The following is a 13852-nucleotide window of genomic DNA, read 5'->3' as shown; positions in this document are numbered from 1 at the left end:
TTTTATTAGAGAAACTTGCTGTAATTTTTTCCCCAGTTTTTTTTTTTTTGCTTTCCTTTTAATCTTGACTGTATTGGTTTTATTTGTACAAAAACTTTAAAATATGATGTAATCTAATTATCCATTTTACATCTTGTAATACATCTCTTGTTTGGTCATATCTTGTTTCTTTATCCATAGATCTTATAGATACTCCCCCAGTTTGCTTATGGTATCAGCCTTTATGTCTAAACCATGTTACTCTCTCTGCTATCTACTTCTGTTTTATGTATAGGTTCATCAAAAATGTTTTGTTTGTGACTAGTACCTTTCCCAATCTGCCCACCTTTCTATCAACTCCCTCCTTTTTATCTTCCTTGTCTACTTCCTTATGGGATTAGATAGATTTCTATATCCATCTGAGTGTGTATGTTATTCCCTCTTTGAGCCAATTCCTATGAAAGGTTCAAGTATTAATTATTAACCCTCCTCTTCTACTGCAAAAGCTTTTTCATGTTTCTTTTATATGATATATTTTACCCCATTGTACCTCTCCCTCCTTTTCATAGTACATCTCTATTCCTTACCCTTTAATGTTATTTTTATGTATATCATCCTGATGAGAGTAAAGCTCTGCTTGACCTGAGTTAGCCCTGTAAAATTATGTAAAATCACCAACAAAATGTCTCATTTGATCTACAAACCCAAATGGTCTTGCATCCTCTGGAGCAAGATAAGCCTTCTTGGAGGAAGTCACAACTCCAAGCAAGATTTCACATCCACTAGAGACTTCCCTTAGACTCATGGGTCTTCAGAAAATGACCCTTTGCAGCTCACTTCTCTCTTGAGAATGATATGCCCGCCAAGAGAATCCCTCTTGGTGTTTCTTTAACAATAAAGGTTTTAATTCCTTCACCAGGAACTTGTACCTTGGACAGCTGACCCTCACCCATTCCTGCCTCACTTCTTCTTCGGTACTCTCAGCCCTCATCAATCCCATTATGATTGATTCATATCATATTCTCTGTTTATGTATACTACTTCTAACTTTGTAGTAATAATTAAGTTCTTAGGAGTTAAAAGTATCATTTTTCCATGTGGAATGTAAACAGTTTAACTTTATTGATTACCTTATGGTTTCTCTTTCCTGTTTATCTTTTTATGCTTCTCTTGAATCTTGTTTTTGGAAGTCAAATTTTCTATTCAGCTTTAGTCTTTTCATCAAGAATGTTTGAAAGTTCTCTATTTCAATGACTATTCATTTTTCCCCCTGAAAGATTATACTCCATTTTTTGGGTAAGTGATTTTGGGGTCGTTATTCTAGATCCTTTGCCTTATGGAATATCATATTGCAAGTCCTCCAGTCCTTTAATGTAGAAGAGCTAAATCTGAAGCTATCCTTACTGTGGCTTCGGGATACTTAAATTGTTTCTTTCTGGCTGCTTGCTGTATTTTCTGTTTAACTTAGAAGTTGTTGGATTTGGCTATAATATTCCTGGAATTTGCATTTTGGTATTTCTTTCAGGAGGTAACCAGTGGATATTAGAATTCTTACAAGGTTCTAAGTCACTGGAATTGATAGGCACTCTGGGAGATTCACAAGTCAGGATTTATTCGGGAGATTCCTAAGTCTAGGAGATTCACAAGTTCAGTGGAGGAGATTCACATGTCACAGCTCCCACAATCCCACTCTCGGAGGAGGAGTCAATCTTTGAGTTCATACCTTTAAAAGAGCACATAAAAGGATGAGCCTCAGCCAGGAGTCAGTTGGGGAGATTGAGAAGCCAGGATTTGGAGAGAGAGCAAGAGGCTTCAGCTGGCAGAGGGAAAGGACTAGCAACGAGAGCTCTCAGAACCAAGGAAAGAGATAGGCCTCTAAGAAAGTTAACTGGGCTATTTTGGAAGAGACAATAAAGGACTGGACTTTAACTCCTGGCTGCATTTGAGGTGATTATTACACAGAACTGAAACTGAGGCTGCCTCTAGAAGCTCCCCAAGAAACCTGCTCCCAGAGAACGATTATATTTTAGAGAAGAACATTACAAATGGATTCTTTCCATTTCTTGTTTACCTTCTATTCTAGGATATCAGTGCAGTTTTCCTTGATAATTTCTTGGAATATGATATCTAAGCTTCCTCTCTCTATCAAGTAGTTGAATAACTTAAATTCTCTCTCCTTGATCTATTTTCCAGGTGAGGTTTTTTTTTTTTTTTTCAAGAAGATATTTTACATTTTCTTTTTTTTTTTTTTCATTCTTTGGATTTTGTTTGATTGTTTCCTAATGTATTAAGGAGCCTTTAGCTTCCACTTGCCTAATTCTAATTTTTAAGGAGTTATTTTCTTGAGTGAGCTTTTGTACCTCTTTTTGCATATGGCCAATTCTGCTTTTTGAGAAATTCTTCTCCTCAGTACTTTTTGTGCCTCATTTACTAAACTGTTGACTTTTTTCATGATTTTCTTGCTCTCATTTCTTTTCCCAATTCTTTTCCGCTACCTCTACTTTGATTTTTAAAAATTTTTGGAGCTCTTTCAGGAGTTCTTTGTGGGGGAGTATGAGGGGGAGAGAGGGCTGAGACGAATTAACATTTTTTCTTTGAAGGTTTGCACGTAGCTTTTGCTCTTCTCCATCACCATTAAAAATTTCTATGGCCATGGTTTTTTTTTTTTTTTGGTTGTTGTTGTTGATGTTATTTTTGTTCTGCTCTTTTCATAGCCTATTTCTTAATTTTTAACTTTATGTTAAAGTTGTTTTTTGGTCCTGGGTGAAGGGGACACTGTTCCAAGTTAAAGTTTTTTCATGTTGCTGTTTTCAGAACTAGTTTTGGAAGTCTGTAAGTTTTCACTTCTTCCAACATGTTATGAACTAAGGAAGTATATTATTCTCCTAAATTCTGCTCTGATCTATGAGCGACCACAAGCATTCTTTTCTGTTCTGGACCCGTGTCCAGATTCCCAGTTCTTGCTAGTGCTCTTCCTGGCCTTGAGACTGTGTTTGGGCAATGCAACTTTTGCCAGTATTGGCAAAAGGGTCTTTATAATTTCCTTCTGACCAGTTGTATGACCTTTTTACTATATGTGGGTCAAGAGTTCCAGGGTCATCATGGATTCAGTTGCCCCCTAAGATCTGCTTCTGGACTGTGCTTCATTCTCACCCTAGCAAGATAGACTTTTCCTGCTAACCTACTAAGTTATCTTGGGCTGGAAAATTATTTTACTCTATCATTTTGTTGATTCTGCTGCTTCAGAATTCATTCATTGTTTGGAGAGAAATTTGGGGAAGCTTAAATGAGTTATTGCCTTTATTCAGTCATCTTGTCCTGCCCCTCTCAAATTTTAAAATGACACATTCCAATGTAAATGTGTAATATATTAAATGGAATAAAGCTTCACGATTACCAGCTTTATAAAACAGGAATCTTCTCTACAATATCTTCAAGCAATATTCTTTCAATCTCTGGTTATTTTCAATGGTGGGATGGATCAGCCCATTCCATTTTAGCCAAGTCAACAAATATTTGCTAAATGCCTATTATGTGCTAAGTACAAGGGATACAAAGAAAGTCAAATGACAATATCTGTTCTCCTGGACAGATGGACACAAAATGCAAACAATTGTGAAGAAAAAAACAGCACACACACACACACACATATATACATATTATATATAATATGTGTGTGTGTGTGTGTGTGTGTGTGTGTGTGTGTGCGCGTGTGTGTATTACATAAGAGATAAGCAGTAGAAGGAAGGCACTGACATTAAGTCTTCTTGTAGAAAGTGGAATTTTAGTTGGGACTTAAAAGACATCTGAGAAGCTAAGAGACAGGAATGAGGAGGGAAGTCATGCCAGGTACGGAAGACAGCCAGTGAAAATACTTGGAGTTAGGAGATGGAGTGTCTTGGGGGAGGAAAAGGAAGGATGCCATGTCACTAGATCTCAGATTAACTGGAGGGAAATAAGGTTTTAGAAGAGTGGAAAAGTGGGAGAGGTGAGGAGCAAGTTAGGAAGGGCTTCACAAGCCAGAGGGTGATATATTTTATTCTGGAAATGAAAGAGAGCCAATGAAGTTTAATGAGTAAGGAACAAAGGGTTGATATATACTCAGACCCGTACTTTAGGAAGACCACTGACCATGGAGTGGAGGATGAACTGGAGTTGATGACACAAGATAGGAAGATCAATCAGGAAATTATTGCAATAGTCCGGGTGTATTGAGGAAGCAACAGAGTGGTAACTATTAAAAGAGGGAAGGAGGTATATATAAGAGATATGATGAATATAAAATTGATAGGATTTCGCAACTAAGGGGGTGTGGTAGTGAGAGACAGAATGAGGAATCAAGACAACTTAACACTTTGTAGCTTGTTTTTTCTTTCCCAGTTTCTAAAGTATTTCACCTTGCAATTTTTGTCTATGTCAATGTGCAAAAGGCAATTACATAAGTTAATGTAATTGTTTCAATTATTATATGTGCCTTTGGGTAAAAGATTTGCATTTACTACAGGAGTCCTATTAGTTGCATAATTATGAGGAATTTAAATATTAGGTTAGAAATGAGGCTTTACATTTATATGACTGTGTAATGAAAGTACCCAAGTGCCCCCTTCACTTTCACAGTATTAACTTTTAATGCCACTGAAGGGACGGGGAAAGGAGAATTCTTATTTTGCAGCTGTGACCTAGGAATCTCAGCCCAATTACTAGATGTCATGACATAGAGGCAAGAACTCTAGCTCTGAAGTTAGAGGACCTGGATTCAAATCCCATTTGTTATATTTATTATCAGTCCTGTGACCTTCTTCATTTGTAAAATGAGCATTTTGGACGAGGTGGCATCTGAAGTCTTTCTCAGATCTAGGTCTATGATCCTATCACTAGATGAACTCTGATTTCCCTTCTTTTCCAGCCTTTTAGATCTATAATCTGGGTGCAATAAATCCTCCAGTTTTTGTTTCTCATATCTAATATATACATATACACACATTTGTCTTTACATACTTATCTATATATCTATATATGTATAGTATATGTATATGTACACATATATGTATAATATACACACACACACATATATATATATATACACATAGTATTTACCTCTTCATTTATGTTTTTCCCCCAATGGAACATAAGCTCATTGAGAGAAGGAATTGTTTCATTTTTGTCTCTGTATCATCATCACATAACCATTTTTGCCATTTTTAGGTGTTTAATAAATTCTTATTGAATTGTTTTTCTTTTCCCAAGACATAGAATCAGGTATTGTGCACAGTTGGTATTTTTAATGTGTTAATTGTGTAGAGCTTTTTTTTTTTTTTTCTGGAATTCAAGTTTTGGAAAAACTTCAGAGACCATTTACTCCCACAAGTATCTGGACAAGAATTCCCCTTACAATGTTCTCAACAAAGAATTATAAATTCTCACTGAACACACCTTCAGTAAAGGAGAACCTATTACCTGAGGTAACTGATTCATTTTGGGACATATTTGACAATTGCAAAGTTTTTTTCTTCCATTCTACATAAAACCCAGATTGTCTTTTTTTGCAATCATTTATGCTAATTTTCAACACTGACTTCATTGATGGCAGTCACATTCTGCCTATTTCTTCACTGTTTCTCTACTTTCTGCTTACCCATTTTTGTTTCACCCTATCCAGTCCAAATAGTCTCCTTGAATGAAAAAGTTGAAGCAAAATTAGACCACAATGGTTCATACTATTAGAAATTAACATGACTATGATCTTGTCAGAAAACAAATTTTGATTTTTTTTTTTTTTTTTGCTAGGCAGTTGTGGTTAAGTGACTTTCCCAAAGTCACATAGCCAGGCTGGATTTGAACTCAGGTCCTCTAAACTCCAGGGCTGGTACTCTATTCACTAAGGCAGAAATCTAGCTACCTGATTAATTTTTTAAAATAATTTTTCATGGGATATATGATGGTATAATGAGTCAGTGCTACACTTGGGACATGATCTGTTTGGGTTCATATCCATTCAAATTGATACTCTCATCAAAATGATACCCATTCTCTTTAAATTTCTCCCTCATGGTCATCTGCTGTATTAGTCACATGATTTTACTTTATAGTAAAAAACCAAATGAGTTACTTAGATTAGGAATGCAGGATCAAATCAGGAAAATATATTAACAACAACTACTCTGAGTACCCATGGCCCAAGCCCAAGCACTTCTCAGTGCCCTAGGGATAAATGTTTATCTCAATCCTGCATGGCTGATACCTGGCTGGTACCTACTCTGAAGGAGCAGGACATGGGAGACTAATAACTTACTCAACCGATGATTATGAAAAGAATTGCTTCTTCATAAGGTTACCGGTGATACTCTTAGTAATCCTGACTCTTCAGGAAGTTGCTCTTCCCAATAATCCTAAAGCTCTAGGAAATCTGCTGCCCTGTCCCTGCTGATTCCATGGCAGAAAGGATGAATGCTTGTCAGGATGGGCAACACATAACTGCATTGAGTCCAGAATCTAGCACTGCAAACAGGAAAGAGGACACTATAATTTGTGTCAACCTAAAAGTGATTTTTGCCTCGCTATAATAAAAAACAAACTAGCATTTATATAGCACCTGTGTGTCAGGTGCTGTGTTAAGCACTTTACTAATCTCATTTGATTCCTCAGTGATATTATCTCATTTTATTAGCATTTCACTGCTTTCTGTCCTTAGTATGTAGCACAGTGTCTGACAAATAGAAAGCGCTTAATAAATACTTATTGGTGGTCTTATTAATGATGATGAGTCAGAGATAGTCACTTCTTTCCTCTGTTTACTTCTCAGAATTTTTGATCTTCTAAGAATTATAGTATCTTATTTTAGAGCAGGAAGGAGCCTTACAGACTATGTATCCTACTCTCTGCATTTTACAGATGAAAAAACTAAGTCCTGCAATATTAAAATAGCTTGCCCAATGTCACTAGGAAAGAAATGGCAGGGCCAAGATTAGATCTCTACTGTTTCTAAACCCAGAGTTTTTGCTGCTCTATGGCATTATTGTCCAGTACTCTCTTGTTTTTTAAATTTTATTTATTTTTATTTTTGAATAGTACCTGGTCTTTTTTTAAATATATTTTTAAAATATATGCGAAAATAGTTTTTTCAACATTCAACCTTCCAAAACTTTGTGTTCCAAAATTTTCTCTCTCCCTTCCCCTCTCCTCTCCTAGACAGCAAACAATCCAATACATTGTTATACATATGCAATTCTTCTAGATATATTTCCACAATTATCATGCTGCACAAGAAAAATCATATCAAAAGGGGAAAAAATGAAAAAAAGACAAAATGCAATCAAACAATAACAAAAAAATTGAAAAAAAATGTTGTAATCAACATTCAGTCTCGACAGTCCTCTCTCTGAATGCAGACAGCTATCTCAAACAAATTTATTGGAATTGGCCTGAATCACCTCATTGTTAAAAAAAGTCTTGTCCATCAGAATTGATTATCATATACTCTTGTTGTTGCTGTGTACAATGATTTCCTGGTCCTGCTCATTTCACTCAGCATCAGTTCATGTAAGTCTCTCTAGGCCTTTCTGAAATCATCCTGCTGTTTATTTCTAATAGAACAATAATATTCCATAACATTCATAAACCATTACTTATTCAGCCATTCTCCAACTGATGGGCATGCACTTAATTTCCAGTTCCTTGACACTATAAAAAGGACCACTACCAACATTTTTGCACATGTCTTTTTTCCTTTTTTATGATTTCTTTGGGATACAGGCCCAGTAGATACTGCCCAACACTTCTAAAAACTCTTATCTAAAAAAAAAAACAAAAATAAAACCTCTTGTCTCAGAGGCATCCTTTTATTGTCTGTCTGTGCAAACTTTCCTGGCACAGACAAAGCCTCTCTGGCCCCAAAGCTGGAGTTGAATTTCCAGAGGGATTACTCTTGCAATAGTATTGAAATTTTAAATCAATGTGCCAAGTTTTAAGAGTGATATGACAAGTCATAGCTCATCCAGAGAGAGGCACCTAGGGTGGTCATAGGGCTCAAAACTATGGCAGATAAGGGTTGGTCCAAAAAAAAAATAGAAATATTTTTCTCGGAAAAAGGAGGGAAGAAAAGAAAGGAAATAGGTATTTGTTAAGCACCTGCTGTATACCAGGCATTGTACTAAATGCTTTACAGATATCTCATTTAAATCTCACAACTCTCCTGGAAAGTAAGTTCTATTATTATACTCATTTTGCAGATGAAGACACTGAGGCAGAGATGTTAAATGACTTCCAGGTCATACAGTCAATAATTGTCTGAAGAGGATTTGAATTCAAGTCTTCATAACTCCAGGTCTACTCCTCTGTCTGTAGTGTACCTACCACCTATCTACCTGGAGAAGAAACAACTTTTATTCTTCTTTGGGAATGGGGGAGGAAAGGAGATGATACTGGTCACAATTTTCAAATAGTCATCATGTGAATGAGGCATTAGGTTTATTTTTATTTAGACTTGGAGAGAACAACTAGGACCAATGGGTGGGAGTAACAGGAAGCTATATTTCAGCTCAAAGTTTGAAAATACCTCTTAAAAAACAGGGTTATTATTGGGGGTTGAGAGGAAAGGCTCTGGTGACTTTGTAGCACTGAAAACTATCAGTCTTGAATAACTGTAGGGAATATTATAAAGGAATTCCCGTTGGAGAATGGTTAGATAAGATGATCTCTGAGGTCCATTTCACCTCTAGAATTCTATGCCTTTATCCATATTTCTGGCTGGTGAATGTATATTGTATGATAAAAGGTCAAATCTTTCATGGCTTCTGGTTTTCATTCTATAGGGAAGCAATAAGCCGCCTGTGTGAGGCTGTTCCAGGGGAAAATGGACCCATTAAAAGACGCAAGGTAAATAATAATTTGGTTTTCTTATTGTTTTTCCATAATTATTGAGTTGATGACCCCAAAGAGTACCTAGTTCAACTTGTCATATGTCACAAAGGATTCTTAAGTAAAGCATCATATTGTATCATGTCACACTTCCCCCCCCCCTTCTCTCTCTCTCTCTCTCTTTCTCTCTCTTTTTCTCTCTCTGTCTCTTTTTCTCTATGTATGTATATATGTACACATTAACATCACCCAGAACAGGCTTATTTGGGAACAGAACAGGTTACTGACTTGAGTTAGAAGCTAAATATTTAAAATTCCCACCATTAAAGGACCATTCTTTCTGATAAGGATATTTTACATTCTCTTCCCAGTCTCTTGGGAAGTACCTGCTGCTGCTTGAGTCTGACCCATGAATCCATTAATACTTTAGTATGAAGAGGTTGTCAGAGATCAGTAAGGCAGATACCCTTCACAATTTTACCTAGAGCTGACCCTCGTATCCCTCAGGGTGCAGCAGGGAGGCAAAAAGAGACGCTCTGACAAACTGGATTTTGAAAATAGTGCAGCAGACACATCTGGGTTCGAATCCCAGCTTAGTCACTTATTTCCTATGTATCTTGGTGAGTCATTTCACTCTCTGGGCTTCCATTTCTTCCTCCGTAAATGAGGGTGTTGAACCAGATGACCTCTCAGCTCTAAATCTCTTATCCTCCGAGTCTGTGATGCTGTGACTCACCACCACAGCTTCTCTGGTGTGGCCCCCAGCTTGCTGCATCCATTTTTCACATCCTCTTCCTGCTCATTCTAGGCCCTTATGCATAGGCAACTTCAATTTACTGATTCCTTTCAATGGTCTCATTTGTTTAACTCTTTCTCCATCAAGGAATAACATCCTATATGACAGATAGCCTTTTCTAAGAGTTTTTTAAGATCCCAACAAGATACCACTCCCTTCAGGAAAAAAAAAATACTGTCTGTTCTTCCCACCAGAAGACAAACTGGTACATATATTAAAAAAAGAAGTATGGTCTTTTCTTTTTGCCTGAAATAATCCCTTTGTCTGAGGAAGATATATATAGATATATAGTTATATGTCTATATATCTATATTTAAGTGTGAACAATGTCTCTCTCTCTCCTCTCCCCCTTTAAAATACACACTCTATTTAACATATACCCAGATTTGGCCTTTACCAGATATCTATTCTGATGCTACATAATTTGAAGTTTTGTAGTTGCTCAATAATCAAAAAAGTTTATAATCCACTGGGTGGCATCCTAGTGCAGGGGAAAGAATATAGGATTAGGCTACAAGAAACCCAAGTTAAAGTCCCTAGTCTTTTGATTGAGAATTATCAAAGGTTAGAATTGGAAAAAAATTTAGGGCTCACCCTTCTTCACTTTTTTAGATGAAGAAACATAATGAATCCAAGAGTAAAGTGACTTGCAAGCATCAGAAAGCTAGAAGGCTGGCAGGATCAGCCAAGCAGCCTGACTTCCCCAATAAGAAGTTCACGAAACTAATTACATGTCTTCTCCTTGGAGAGAATCTCTTAACTTTTCCTTATTTGTGAAATGGGATTAATAAGACCTCCTCCCCACATCCCAAGGAAGGGCAGACTCCCTCCCCTGAGAAATTGTTTATCTAAGCTTGTCTTCTGCCCTTTTATTTTGACATGTCCTTTTTCCCTACTTCTATGTCTCTTCCTCCTCTTTGCTTTCAGATGCCCAAAGAGCTGTCTCTTCCCCTCTTTTAAAGCTCACTGCTAGCAGATGCTCTGATGTCAGTCACTTATATTTTACCATGAATGACTATACTTAATGATTCTTAATGTGAATTTGCATTTAAAACCCTAGCTCTAATTACAAAAGGAAATGTTCAGAATTATCTTTCAGCATCAGTAGGAAGGCATAGAAGACATCTTGAGGGTTGAAGGGACTTTATTGTAATTCATTCTATATACATGGGCAGCCTTACCCATGTATTAAAGTTGTTGTGAGAAAAAGCTCAACATGATCATATGAAAATGCTTTTAAAATCACAAAACACTATATAAATGTCAGCTATTGCTCATTATTATTATGATATAAATTATATTTTAAAAACTAGTAACAAAAGAACACTGTGGAAATTCAGATGAGTGATTTGCATATATTCAGTGGGATAATCAACATTGACAGTAAGCCTGTCTTTTCTGTGTATTAATAGCTTGTCTTGCAAAGGGCCATATGGTATAGAGAGAGGAAAGGAGGTGGTTCAGGAGTTGTCGATGTTTCTTTCTGTGAAAAACAGACTGCTACCTGGGATAAGCATGGGAGAATAGACTCATTCATTACCATCATTTTATAATGTGGCTCAGAGCAGGCTTAGTAATAAAAATAAGAGTTTCAATAATGTGACTCTGACTTTGGCACCTATTAGCTAATCTGATAAGCCCAACCTAGATAATGGGTTAATGGGTGCTAAAGTGTTAATGGTAGCCTAGTTCTCTGCTAATACTAATGCATTTTAACAGGGACCTTCTGGAAACAATGTCTTAACTCATAGAAGTGATTAATGGCAGATTTTTATGGGGAATGGAGATCTTTGGAGGGAAGGGGGGGGCTTATGGCACCCTTCCAATCATACCACATAGACAGCAGTCTACCATCTCATGCTGGGCCTTGAGCCAAAGTACTGGAGGGCAGGGATATTAATGAGACTTTTTTTTTTTTTTTGTGGAAAGAGAAGAGTGAATTAATTACAGAGTATTCATCCACGAACTGAGTCAGTGATTGATATGCAGAGATTTTGTGCTAATGGGGCCCAAGGAAAAGTAGAGGGGCATAGAAAACATAGAAAGAAACTATTTTCTCAACTTTTCTTTCCACCAATATCATTGGCTGACTGAGCTGTCAATGCAACCAGTAACAACTCTAATAGGTTTTTAAGCTGACTAGCCCAATGCCAGTCAACAGATTCAACGCAAGGAGGTCCCCTGCAGATTTGGAAATGTCAGCACCAATGTGCAAATACCACAAAACCCTTAGATGGGTACTTGACAACATCTTTTCACCCTTGTAAATAACTGAGTTGGGGAGGGGATGGATTTAGGAACTTTTACTGTGGGTCTGTGCTCCTAAATGATCAGTGGTCCCAGTGTGGTCAGATCACCATGCTGAGGAGTGGACTTTGAAAGGATTTGTTTATTTAAAGTAAAATAGAGAAGACTAGACTTCTTTGATACTTTTGTCATCTTATTAGGCAACAAACCCCGCAACTTACATCAAATTTTTTCTTTTTTCTTTTTTAAAGCCTCCAGTTAAGTTTTTATCTTCTGTACTTGGCAGAAGTAACCTTCAGTTTTCTGGAATTAATATAAAACTGACCATCTCAACATGTAGCCTTACTTTGATGAACATTGAAACCCAGCAGGTAAGATCCTGGAGATACTTTTGTTTGAAGGTTTATTTAAGATACTAATGATTCATTTCTAAAAATATTAATTTCTCTTTGTATATATTCATCGATTCATCCATTCATTTATTCAAAATTCTTTGACTTAATGAATACATTTCTAAGGGATTTGCCCAGGGTCAAAAGGCTATTCAATAGTAGAAGTGGGATTTGGATCCTTGTGTAAGTGATTTCAAGTGCAATTATCTCATCCACATCATTACTTTCCCTCATCGTGGTTTCAACATATTGCAGGTTGACATAAGAAATTAAATTGCAGTTTTTGGGTAGTTTTGCAGAAAGCAAAGGTAACACACAAAGGCTTGTAGATGACACAAAAAAGTTTAAAAACTCAGAAATGCATAAGATATGTGTATAGTATTACATAATATCAACATATTTTATCCTTTAATACCATAATAATTCATATTTCTTCTCTGTTATGAAGAGAAGGCCAAAAGATTTTGTGTAGATTTTCCAGATCATGGGGCACCATGCCTCTAAATCTCAAGAGGTGTAAGGGATAACTGTATACCATATTAAGGACACCAGACTTCTCTTTAACCAGTTATGATAGAAGCATTTATCAATTGCTATCATAAAGTATAGATGGTCTCTCTTTTTTCTTGTTTATTATAGAGCTCCATGTGCCCTACTTAAGTGAGTGCTGAATAAATCCCGTTTGACAATTATCAATGATGATGATGATGTTTCAGAGAAAGAGAACAATACTCTGCTGTTCACCTTGCAGCAATTTATTTTAGAAGGGAAATTGAAAGCTGACTTGCTTACTAGATGCCTTTGATCCAGAAACCACACTTTGAAAAAGTCACATTTGTTTGCATACCCCACATCCTAGGTCTGGACTTTTTAAGGCATAAATATAGATACTGGCTAGAATTTTTCAAACCACTGATCTGTCCCACCTTTTGCCGAGGCAAAGTATTATAAAATCAATTAACAGAATGTGTGAGGAATTTTATTTAATTTTTAAATTAAATTTACTTATTTAATTTTCTAGTCAATTGAAAGTTAAGAATAAAATCCTTTTTCTTTCAGGCCCTATGTTGAAAAGCTTTCTAAAATATTAAAATAACTTTTTATTTTATATGCACTGACTCGAGAAGTATTCAGTGAGTGTTTACTGCATAGTGCTTGGGGACGAGGGAAATAGAGAGAAGAATACGATCTGAATGGTGGCCTGAAAAGGAATTTTTAACCTGGGATCTGTGAACTTATTTTTTGTTTATTTTTAAAAAATATTTTAGTAACTATTCCAATATGATTGGTTTCCTTTATATAAAGTCATTCAGTCAATAAGAATTTATTAACCACATTTATTATGAGCTAGGCACTGTGTTGTAAAAGGATGATGATAAAGTTGAAAAAGCTGGATGTAGAGTCAGAGATTTTGGTTTGAACATTGACTATCACCTAACCACCTGTATGACACTAGGAAAGTAGCTTTAGACTTCAGTTTTCTCATCTGTGGAATGAAAAGGTTTAGATTACATGACCGCTTAGGTCCTGTCCAGCTATACTTCTGTGATCTGTACCTGTTATTTCATCAATATTAGAAATT

General features: G+C 36.2%; 1 protein-coding gene across 1 annotated transcript in view; it reads left to right on the top strand.

The window, feature by feature from the left end:
- SHC4 (SHC adaptor protein 4) overlaps nt 1-13852 on the top strand; it is a 160798-nt gene that overhangs the window by 81248 nt on the left and 65698 nt on the right. Inside the window, exons 3-4 of the mRNA XM_051980618.1 lie at nt 8790-8853; nt 12130-12249. Coding sequence (XP_051836578.1) covers nt 8790-8853; nt 12130-12249 — 184 coding nt within the window. The remainder of the gene's footprint in view (nt 1-8789; nt 8854-12129; nt 12250-13852) is intronic.

Source organism: Antechinus flavipes, chromosome 2 (assembly GCF_016432865.1).
Source record: "Antechinus flavipes isolate AdamAnt ecotype Samford, QLD, Australia chromosome 2, AdamAnt_v2, whole genome shotgun sequence".
NCBI lineage: Eukaryota > Metazoa > Chordata > Mammalia > Dasyuromorphia > Dasyuridae > Antechinus > Antechinus flavipes.
Note: the sequence above shows the minus strand (reverse complement) of the source record. Positions and strands in the feature narration are given on the sequence as shown.